Raw genomic sequence first — 12020 nt, 5'->3', positions numbered from 1 at the left:
GACCAATGGTACCAAATAGCAATGGGGAACAGCCCTACTAGAAAAATTAACCAATAAACTGAAACTGACACAGGGACAAACAGAAGAAGATGCCTTTACCCCCGTATGGCTCCCCTTCATCACATACACAGCCCAACAAGACAACGACAAAAATCCACCAACAGCAAACAAATCAATATGGCTAACCTGATCCAAAACACCCACCCACCCCACTCACACATGAAAACAAACCCCAACCTCTCTCACCACCAAAGGAACACAAGCGAACAGCAGAGAACCTGGATAAGCAACGCTGACACCAAACCCTACATATAGTAAGTAAAATAGAAACATCACCACCCGACCCCCCCATCTCTCCCCTCTCCCCCCCCCAATGTCTCAACAAATGAAACTGATTTGTAAAAATGTTACATGGAAAAAATACGAGAGACATTACACATACTTCTGTAAAACAAGAAAATCTTTAATAAAAAAAAAAGCTTGGGGCTCTGCTGGAGCGATGGCCCTGGGCGCATTTTTTGGGGGGGCACCGGCTGGGTAGCATGAGGAGGACATAACAGGCATACACACTTCAAATTTATTATTTATACCCCACCCATCTGGCTGGGTTTCCCCAGTCACTCTGGACAGCTTCCAACAGAATATTAAAATACAATACTCTATTAAACATTAAAAGCTTCCCTAAACAGGGCTGCCTTCAGATGTCTTCTAAAAGTCTGGTAGTTGTTGTTCTCTTTGACATCTAGTGGGAGGGCATTCCACAGGGCGAGTGCCACCACCGAGAAGGCCCTCTGCCTGGTTCCCTGTAACTTGGCTTCTCGCAGTGAGGGAACCGCCAGAAGGCCCTCGGCGCTGGACCTCAGATAGCTAACCTGTGTGGCTTGCACATCACTAGCTACGTGCAGATTATTCATTAACCACCTTCTCCCAATGCCTCACTTTCTCAAAACAATGTCCAACATCAAAGAAGGTACTCATCACTATCACTTCCTTCTAACAGATTAGGACATCTGTTCTGATGGTCAAAGAGCTTAATAAAAGAAGGATAACCATGTCAGATCACTAACACCTCAAAATACAAATATCTTCCAGACAGATTGCCCATATACAGTCATACCTCGGGTTACAGATGCTTCAGGTTGCGTTTTTTTGGGTTACGGACCCGCCGAAACCCGGAAGTACCGGAACAGGTTACTTCCAGGTTTCAGCAGTCGCGCATATGCAGAAGCGCTAAATAGTGCTTTGTGCATGCATGAAAGCACCAAATCGCAACCCGCGCATGCACATACGCGCCACTGTGGGTTGTAAATGCTGCAGGTTGAGAACATGCATCACACATGGATCATGGCAACCTGAGCGTCCACTGTACCTCCTCAGGGCGCACTTCCAGCCCGTTGTGGCAGGGTGGCATGAGGTAGACGCAACATCCATGCACCCTTCAATCCCAAGATTTGAATATCCTTTTTAAAACTTTAATAAAATCTAGGGGAGTGGGAGAAAGCTCTTCTCGATTCAGAATACGGTACCCTCCTGGAAAGCCATCACAACCCGCTCTCTTCTGATTTCAATATCCCCTTCTGGAAAGCCTTCTTGACATGCTCTCTTGCGCTCTTCTCCAGGGGAGCCTGAGTTCCGCTACGTCGCTGGCATGCACGGCAACGAGGCTCTGGGCCGGGAGCTGCTGCTCAACCTGATGGAATACCTCTGCCACGAGTACAAGCAGGGCAACCCTCGCATCGTACGCCTGGTCACCGAGACCCGGATCCACCTGCTGCCCTCCATGAACCCGGACGGCTACGAGACGGCCTACAAACTGGTGGGTGAAGCAGAGGCGCTGGTGCAGGGATGTTGGCAGGAGAGCTCAAGAAAATGCTATGGTCAACCTATGGGCGCCGCATGATGTGCCTCTCTCAGTCAGCTTGACCTCTGGGTCTCTGTGCTGGAGCTCCCAGGGCATCTGGGATGTCAGGTGCGGGGCAGTTTAAAACATGGCTAAGACGGAAGGTGGGACGCGGGTGGAGCTGTGGGTTAAACCACAGAGCCTAGGGCTTGCCGATCAGAAGGTCGGTGGTTCGAATGCCCACAACGGGGTGAGCTCCCGTTGCTCTGTCCCTGCTCCTGCCAACCTAGCAGTTCAAAAGCACGTCAAAGTGCAAGTAGATAAATAGGTGCAAGTAGTTAAGTAGGTACCGCTCCGGCGGGAAGGTTACCTTCCTGCCGCAGTCGTACCTATTTATCTACTTGCACTGGCATGCTTTCGAATTGCTAGATTGGCAGGAGCAGGGACCGAACAACGGGAGCTCACCCCGTCACAGGGATTCGAACTGCCGACCTTCTGATCGGCAAGCCCAGGAGGCTCGGTGTGCCAGTGTGGTGTAGTGGTTAAGAGCGGTAGGCTCGTAATCTGGGGAACCGGGTTCGCGTCTCCGCTCCTCCACATGCAGCTGCTGGGTGACCTTGGGCTAGTCACACTTCTCTGAAGTCTCTCAGCCCCACTCACCCCACAGAGTGTTTGTTGTGGGGAGGAAGGGAAAGGAGAATGTGAGCCGCTTTGAGACTCCTTAAGGGGAGTGAAAGGCGGGATATCAAATCCAAACTCTTCTTCTTCTTCGGTGGTTTAGACCACAGCGCACACGTGTCCCTAGAAGCCGAGTAGAGAAGGCAGGAAGGGGTTATCATGCAAAGCCATGTCCTGATGTTCTTCCCTTCCTTCCTGCATAGGGCTCTGAGCTCTCCGGCTGGGCGATGGGCCGGTGGACATACGAAGGCTTCGACCTCAACCACAACTTTGCTGACCTCAACACGGCCCTGTGGGATGCAGAGGACAACGAGATGGTGCCACACAAGTTCCCCAACCACTACATCCCCATCCCAGAGTATTACACTTTCCCCAATGCCACGGTGAGCCTCATCACGGATCTGCCCCCATCCCTCTGACCCTCGGGTATGGGCAGATGAGTCCTGGTTGGCGTCATATTTAAGGCCAGCACAGCTCACATCTGCCCCACATCTGCCTGCCTGCCTTCTCCAAGCCTTCAGTGGCAGCAGTGATGTCCTCTCAGGGCCGGCTCAAGAGATTTCATTGCCAGAGGTGAAGGGCAAGATGGCGTCTTCTCACCTACAGAAATTGAAATATTGAAATACTTTATTGTCACCTGCACAACTTGTATACAGTGAGATTACACGATCACCCCCACTCAGCTCTCTTAGTCTTAATTCCCCTCGTTTACTGACGCACACCCACCAAACCCGAAAGTCAGTTGCCCTGTTGTTATCTTTTCATTCAGCAGCCTAACAGCCCACGGATAGAAGCTATTATTTACCCTCTTGGTGCGGCTAATCATGCTTCCATATCTTCTGCCCGAGGGCAGGAGATCAAGAAAGTGCTGGCCAGGGTGTGAATCATCCCTGAGAATTTTCCTCACTCTCCTGAGGCAATGTTCTTCCGCTATTTCATCCAGTGGATTCACGGGACAGCCCATAATATCTTGTGCTGTATTCACCACCCTCTGTAGGCACTTCCTATCCGCTCAAAATGACATCACGCGCATGCGCAGTAGCGGCAAAACCATGCGCAGTAGCGGCGACCCACGCACGCACAGTTGCATGTTACATTCTACTCAGGATGCGAATGGGGCTCCGGAACGGATCCTGTTCGCATCCAGAGGTACCACTTTACATTTGACAACCGAGGTTCCTCTGTACGAACCACTGGAAGACTTGCCAGAGAGAAGGATTCTGAATCCATTGGTGTCTGTGGATAACATAACCCTCCATGGTCTTCTGAAAGAGTTCATTAATTTCATTGTATTCTTCAGCATAAAAGCCAAGGGGGTATAGGGCACTCCTGTCTCCATCTCCTCCCTGCACTTCACTCTTCCTCATAGTCATCCTTGCACCACTCCTCAGGCGTCCCACATGCACCCCCTCAGGCATGAAACCCCATCATGCACAAGCAGCATCGGCGCGGTTGCAAACGCCATGCCTGAATCCCCGTGACCGGGCTACCTGTAACCAGGGACGTACAGTGGATGCTCGGGTTGCGGACGTGATCCATGCGGGATGCATGTTCACAACCCACAGCATTCGCAACCCGCGCCTTGCGATTCGGTGCTTCTGCACATGCGCAAAGCGTGATTTACGTTTCTGCGCATACGCGACTGCCAAAACCCGGAAGTAACCTGTTCTGGTACTTCTGGGTTTTGGCAGTCCGCAACCCAAAAAATTGCAACCTGAAGCGGACACAACATGAGGTAAAATGTAAAGGTACCCTGACCATTAGGTCCAGTCGTGGCCGACTCTGGGGTTGCGGCGCTCATCTCGCTTTATTGGCCGAGGGAGCCGGCATACAGCTTCCGGGTCATGTGGCCAGCGTGACTAAGCCGCTTCTGGCGAACCAGAGCAGCACACGGAAACGCCTTTTACCTTCCCACCGGAGCGGTACCTATTTATCTACTTGCACTTTGATGTGCTTTTGAACTGCTAGGTGGGCAGGAGCAGGGACTGAGCAACAGGAGCTCACCCTGTAGAGGGGATTCGAACCGCCGACCTTCTGATTGGCAAGTCTAGGCTCTGTGGTTTAACCCACAGCGCCAAGCATACTAACCCTGTTTCTGCCGCAACAGGTGGCCCCAGAGACTCGGGCAGTCATCAACTGGATGCAGCGCTACCCTTTCATGCTCAGCGCCAACCTGCACGGAGGGGAGCTTGTGGTCACCTACCCCTTTGACATGACGCGCACCTACTGGAAGGCCCAGGAGCTGACGCCCACAGCCGACGACGCCGTCTTCCGGTGGCTGGCAACAGTCTACGCCACCTCCAACTTGGCCATGGTGGACGACGACCGGCGCCTCTGCCACTACGATGACTTCATGAGGGAAGGCAACATTATCAACGGGGCGAACTGGCACACTGTGCCTGGAAGTGAGTGGATTGGGGGTGGGGATCCCACATATTATCTCAGAACCCCACTGTCCCCAGTGGGATGGGATTATTCATGGACACCATATTTCAGTTTATGTTCCCTTAGAATCATAGAATTGTGCATTACTTTCATAATGCCAAACTAACAGGGAGGATAAGAGGAGATATGGTACAAAAAGTGACTAAGGAGTGGGCTATCTTTAATAATAATAATAATAATAATAATAATAATAATAATAATAATAATAATAATTTATTTGTACCCAGCCACTCTGGGCGGCTTCCACAGAGACCAAAAATACATTAAAATGTCACACATTAAAAACTTCCCTGAACAGGGCTGCCTTAAGATGTCTTCTGAATGTCAGGTAGTTGTTTATCGCTTTGACATCTGATGGGAGGGCGTTACACAGGGCGGGCGCCACTACCAAGAAGGCCCTCTGCCGAGTTTCCAGTAGCTTTAAGGAATACATCATAATATATGTGGGAAAAGTAGAATTTCTGACAGATACTGAGTGAATCCAGAAAATGATTAGCGTGAAAGGAGAGTAAAGTTAAGACAGAAGAAGATATTAAAGACATAATGAAATGTGTTTAAGCTAGTTGGAAAAATAAAGTAGCATAACAAGAACGGCTGGAAGTCAAGTCACTTGGTGGGTGTCCGTGTGGGGTAGGTGTGTAGGTAGGTTGATATGTACAGTATAAAAAGGTAAAGGGACCCCTGACCATTAGGTCCAGTCGTGACCGATTCTGGGGTTGCAGCGCTCATCTCGCTTTATTGGCCAAGGGAGCCGTTTGTTCACAGGCAGTTTTTCCAGGTCATGTGGCCAGCATGACTAAGCCGCTTCTGGCAAACCAGAGCAGCACACGAAACGCCGTTTACCTTCCCGCTGGAGCAGTACCTATTTATCTACTTGCACTTTGACGTGCTTTCGAACTGCTAGGTTGGCAGGAGCAGGGACTGAGCAATGGGAGCTCACCCCGTCGTGGGGATTCGAACCGCCGACCTTCTGATCGGCAAGTCCTAGGCTCTGTGGTTTAACCCACAGCGCCACCTGCGTCCCATTACGTACAGTATAGGTAGGTATTATATCGAGTAATGTAGGTATGTTTTATGTTATGAAAAGAAGGTAGTGTCTTGTGTAAATGTATATGTATGTGTTTTATACATTAATAAAATAAAAACAGCCTCTGGTCTTGCATCTTCCACCTCCAGGTATGAACGACTTCAGTTACCTTCACACCAACTGCTTTGAGATCACCATCGAATTGTCCTGTGACAAGTTCCCACACGAGTCGGAGCTGCCCCGGGAATGGGAGAACAACAAGGAGTCCTTGCTCGTCTACATGGAGCAGGTAAGAAGAAGACGTCTGCCACAGGGGAAGGCAGGACCAGGTGGCACCCCACTGATTTCTTTCTTTGCGCTTTGCTGCTGGGCACATGGGTTGCTCAGTCTCAAAGGCCAGGTCCTTTCAGTAGATGTGGTGCTAACCAGGCGTTTTGTTACAGACCCGAAGGGGCATCAAAGGCATCGTCCGAGACAAAGACACGGAGCAGGGCATCGCGGACGCCATCATTTCGGTGGATGGCATCAACCATGACATTCGGACAGGTACAATTCACATCTGAAGGCTGATCCATCCAAATCCACACAAATCTAACATGGGGGGCAGGGGGAGGGATAAGAAAATGAGAGGACCAAAAGTGATGGATCCCTTGGTGAAGGGCTGTAGGCCGAGGGAGCCGGTGTACAGCTTCTGGAGAACCAGAGCAGCGCACGGAAACGCCGTTTACCTTCCCACCGGAGCGGTACCTATTTATCTACTTGCACTTTGACGTGCTTTCGAACTGCTAGGTTGGCAGAAGCAGGGACCGAGCAATGGGAGCTCACCCCATCGCGGGGATTCAAACCGCCGACCTTCTGATCGGCAAGCCCTAGGCTCTGTAGTTTAGACCACAGTGCCACCTGCGTCCCCTTTAGTTCCCTCTTAAAAACAATAATGACACAACAGTCTTCTTTTAAGAGTAATGATAAGGTTTACTTACATTCAGTTCAGTATGGTCCTGAAGGCAGGCTTTAACTTGTAGTTACAGTTACAGAGAAAAGTGTGGGTTCATCCTCTGTGAGGGATGAGCCCATGTGCTGCTGGCTGAGAGCCAGCAGACAGCAAAAGGCATCAAGAAGAGATGGGAACAAGAGAGTCAAGAGGAAGATGGCTCCATAACTGGCCCTTTTATAGGGTCTGCCAGGGTCACGCCAATCTACCTGGTCACAAACAGGGGGAGGATGCCCCTGACCAGGTGTGACAGGAAGTCCTCCTGGCTGGAGCAACATTCCCCTGTGTGTCCACTCTGGGCAAGCAGGAACTGTTGTATTTGACTGCTTCAGTGGTGCTACATCCCATAGGGGCACTGGGGATGAGAGCCAGTGTGGTGTAGTGGTTAAGAGCGGTAGTCTCGTAATCTGGTGAACCGGGTTCGCATCTCCGCTCCTCCACATGCAGCTGCTGGGTGACCTTGGGCTAGTCACACTTCTCTGAAGTCTCTCAGCCCCACTCACCTCACAGAGTGTTTGTTGTGGGGGAGGAAGGGAAAGGAGAATGTCAGCTGCTTTGAGACTCCTCAAAGCGGGATATCAAATCCAAACTCTTCTTCTTCTTCTGGAGGACTGGAGTGGGGGTTGTCCAAAAAAATTGGGAACCACCGTCTTATCCGCCTGAAGCTCGATGCTTCCCTTAACTCCCCTTTCCTTCTCACCCTATCAGCTTTCGATGGGGACTACTGGCGCCTGCTAAACCCCGGTGAGTACGAAGTCACTGCTGCGGCCAAGGGCTACCATTCCGTCACCCGGAGTTGCCGCGTCTCTTATGAAGACAACCCCACCCTGTGTGAATTCCGCCTGACAAAGACACCCAAGCAACGGCTGAGGGAGATCCTGGCCAAAGGGGGCAAGGTCCCCAAGGACCTCGCCTTGCGCCTTCGCCAGCTGCGGCTGCACAAACTGCGGTCCCAGAAACGGGCTTAGTGAGGGGGACCCTTTGACTGTCTCCAACCTCTTCCTCGATGGAAAACTGCTTCTCAGACTCCCATTGCCTTCTTCTTCTGATCTTAGTGAATTCTTTCTTCAGCCTGAACATTTTGAGTTTCTAGACACAGACTTCCGTGCCATTGGCCTTCAAACTATCTTGTGATTTCTGGCCTTTGGGGAAATTAGATATAAATCAGCCCCAGAATTTGTTCCCAGCCCCTCAAGCAATCGTGACGATATTATCGCCGTCGTCATTGTTTCGGCACAATGTTTGCCATCTTGGCACTCATCAAGATCCATATATTTTAAAGTTCTACTTATTATGAACATGTCAGAAATGGTGCTGAATTTCTAAAGCAACCACCTCTTTTGGTTTAAGCGCACCTGTACATGCCTCTCCCGGAAGCCGTTCGCTTTAAGCTCAGATGTGCAGAGGCTGGTTGTAGCCATTCAGCACTCTGCTCATGCACAAAGAAACACTCATTCCTCATTCCTTCACATGTCCCAGGGTCAAACCCTGACACTGAAAAAAATGGTTCTGGCTGAGTCCTGAAGTCACATGAAATCCCAGTTCAAAGCAATGCCATCTGTCCAGAGCCAAGCAAGTCCGTTTTTCCTTCCTCTTGATTATCAGCCAATATTTAGTGTATGAATTGAGTTACCAAAGGACTAACCTGCTTGTGGATTTTCCGTGATTTGTCAGGAGTTGGTGTCAGTTGAAGGAAATCTGAACAGAGGGCTGGGTATAAATCCCATCAATAGGGCCAGAACTTTAGAGAGCTGCTGTCCCTTTAAGATGGACATGGAAGCCAGGCCATTAGCTGTGGCTTCTTCCATGAATGCAGCATTCTTCTGGGTAAAGCCTCACCTATCCCAGGAAAGAAAACTTCCTTCCATAGAACTTTTAAAAGGGCAGGAACACTCTCAAGGACTGACAAGCTAGTCAAGGGATCAAAGAACGGCAAGCAAGAGAAAACCCCACAAGGACACCCCTTAATAAAATGATGAAATCCATCAAGAACATTCCTGAACTCAGGTATAGGTAACTCCTCATGTTACTGCACTACAACTCCCATCATCCCTGGTCACTGGCTCTGCTTCCTGGGGCTGATGGGAGTTGTGGTTCATCAATGTCTGGAGGGCCAAAGGTTCACCACACTGGTGCTAACAAAATGGTTTCTTGACAGCCCAGCGCCACAATAAATTAATGTTGTTATCTGAGCTCCTAAGTTCAGTGGGTGCCTTGCTGCTGAGGGCGTTGTCTTCATTCTAAGGACCAGATTCACAAAAACAGTGCTGGCCTCCCTTCAAGTATAGCCTTCCTCAACCTTGTTGCCTTCCAGATGTTTCGGGTTGCAACTCCCACCATCCCTGAACTTTGGGAAGAAGATGGGAGCTGGAGTCTGGAGGGCACTAAGTTGGGGAAAGCTGACATAGGTAATTAAGACTGAAGGACCACCACCCCCACAATTTCTTCTTCTTCTTTGGCGATCATTCATAGCTGAGTAAGAGAGCCAGTATGGTGTAGTGGTTAAGAGCGGTGGACTCGTAATCTGGTGAACTGGGTTCGATTCCCCGCTCCTCCACATGCAGCTGCTGGGTGACCTTGGGCTAGTCAGACTTCTCTGAAGTCTCTCAGCCTCACTCACCTCACAGAGTGTTTGTTGTGGGGGAGGAAGGGAAAAGGAGATTGTTAGCCGCTTTGAGACTCCTTCAGGTAGTGATAAAGTGGGATATCAAATCCAAACTCTTCTTCTTCTTCTTCTTGTCTTCCATAAACACGGCTTTAACAATGAGTCCGCAAGTGACTGTGGAGGCCAATTCTGGATCTACACGTCCTTCCACAGTGGGGACATTGGTTTCTGGGTGGGAGTTGATCACGGTGTGGATTTGCCAAGCAAATTTCTCCCTTGCATCCTGAGTTCAAGTGTCTTCAAAGCCCAGTTGGTAGAGCATGAGACCCTTAATCTCAGGGTCATGGGTTCGAGCCTCATGTTGGGCAAGATTCCTGCATTTCAGGGGGTTGGACTAGATGACCCTAATAGTCCCTTCCAACTCTACAATTCTATCATTCTATGTTTCGAAACAGAAACCACCAAGCCTTCCGACTCATCTCTGCTCAGCGACTCAGTTGGGCAACCCTTGAAAATGGCGGCCCCCATAGGCAACATTAGGAAAGTGAAGAATGCAGGCAGATATTTCTCCCTGAGAATTTTCTCTATCCCCTGAGTCATTTTCTTGCATACAAGGGCTGCAGATGGATGGGTATTTCCTCGACACCCAGGCAAACCAATGGCATGTGACGCTGGCTCTGACAGGCAGGCCCTGACCAGAACATGCTGTGGTCCATAGCCTTGGTTTCCCCAGGTTGGTGGGTGGTTGTCCTTGCCTCGCAGGGGCATTTGGGAAAGTGGAGCCTCACTTTGAGAGAACTGTTTAAAACGAAAATGCTGGCATTGACGTGCCCTTGCGAGTCAAGTGGCATTCCGACAGAGCGTTACCAAATAAACCTTTTGCTATTTAACCTTCCAAAGCCTGCCTCGTGTGGAGTTGCTTCTCTGCTTACTTTCTCTTTAAACAACAGCCTTGCTGCTTCTGCCAAAGTTGATTGATCAGGCCTGAGACACGCAGTGCAGGATCTTTTCTTTGCATAAGCGAATACAAGGATACCAGGATTTTAAAAACCAGATCAAAACTGATGGCTTGAAACGATGTTTCTCAACCAAATGCGACATCAAGGCCGTTTTCTCTCTAATGAAGAGCCACCCTGCAAAAGTGGAATAGAAGCTGGAGTGGAGGAATTATCCCACCTGGCAGGATTAACCCCATTGCACACACAAACCAAGGATGGGGGATATTCACACATGCAAGAGACTCAGGCTAGGGATTCTTACAACAAGCAAAACTGGGGGAAAGGTGATGCGTGACAGAAAGAAGAACCTCTGTGGATTCCTGCTGCTTAAGTCTTCTCCAAACTGTCATTCTTTTCCACAGTGGGTCTTCTCCACATTTGGCTTTTCCCCCTTTTTCTTCCCCCCCCCCTTTTTTCTTTTTAAAAGCAGAATAAAAGCAACTTAAGTAACGGACATAAAAACTTCCTAATGTCTCAACAAATGAAACTGACCTGTAAAAAATGTTTCTTGGAGGGGGGGGGGGGAATGAGAGAGAGACATTGCACATACAGTACTTTTGTAAACCAATAAAATCTTTAAGAAAAATACATTTTAAAAAACAACAAGGACTTCTAAGAGCACTTTGAATGGGGAGGGGGGGACTACAGAAATGACCAGATATTTCGAAGAGCAGCGATGAAAATAATAGTTTATACCATGGCCGTGCAGTCTCCTCCTGCGCTGGTCTACTCAGATGTAAATCTGCCAAGTTCAGGTAAGGGTGCCCAGGGCTGCCCTTAAGGTAGGGCTTGAAGAAGATGGTGTTTTGGCCTCACAAGAAAGCTTTTAAGAGTGACAGGTGAGTGGGGGAGGGAGGGAGGGGAAAGAGGGAGCTCTTCATCCCACTATATGCCCTGCTAAATCAACACCTGAGTAAAACCTTCCTCCTTCTTGGAGCAGATGAATGTCGAGAAGAATGGCTGCAGCTCAGAGTCCACTAGGTTCTATAGGTCTACTCTGGAGTCATGGCTTACGTGCCAAGGCACGTAAATAGATTTTGTGTGCGCACAAACACACTTCATTCACACACACACACAAACACAGATATGTGCTGTATGTTCAGCTTGCTTTCCATCCTGTATTTTATACACACACACACACATATATATTGTATGTATGTGTGTGTTTATATATATATATATATACACACACACACAAACTATGTATCTGCATCTATATATTTCAAAGTTATCTATATCACATATACACACACATATACATATATACATATATATATATATATATATATATATATATATATATATATATATCTCATTTCAGACAAATCTATATCTGCATATATATATTTCATATATATATATATATATATATATATATATATATATATCATGCTCTGGTCCATGGGGTGGACCAGATATTTCATGCTCTGGCGTGC

General features: G+C 48.8%; 1 protein-coding gene across 1 annotated transcript in view; it reads left to right on the top strand.

Annotated features, from left to right (window-relative positions):
* CPXM1 (carboxypeptidase X, M14 family member 1) overlaps window positions 1-9846 on the top strand; it is a 35358-nt gene extending 25512 nt beyond the window's left edge. Inside the window, exons 9-14 of the mRNA XM_053402122.1 lie at window positions 1620-1816; window positions 2722-2901; window positions 4626-4923; window positions 6140-6279; window positions 6434-6536; window positions 7690-9846. Of these exons, the coding sequence (XP_053258097.1) occupies window positions 1620-1816; window positions 2722-2901; window positions 4626-4923; window positions 6140-6279; window positions 6434-6536; window positions 7690-7949 (1178 nt within the window). The 3' untranslated portion in view covers window positions 7950-9846. The remainder of the gene's footprint in view (window positions 1-1619; window positions 1817-2721; window positions 2902-4625; window positions 4924-6139; window positions 6280-6433; window positions 6537-7689) is intronic.
* The last annotated feature ends 2174 nt before the right edge of the window (window positions 9847-12020 follow it).

This window comes from Podarcis raffonei, chromosome 9 (assembly GCF_027172205.1).
Source record: "Podarcis raffonei isolate rPodRaf1 chromosome 9, rPodRaf1.pri, whole genome shotgun sequence".
In the NCBI taxonomy this organism is placed as follows: Eukaryota; Metazoa; Chordata; class Lepidosauria; order Squamata; family Lacertidae; genus Podarcis; species Podarcis raffonei.
This window is presented reverse-complemented; position numbering and strand designations above follow the sequence as displayed.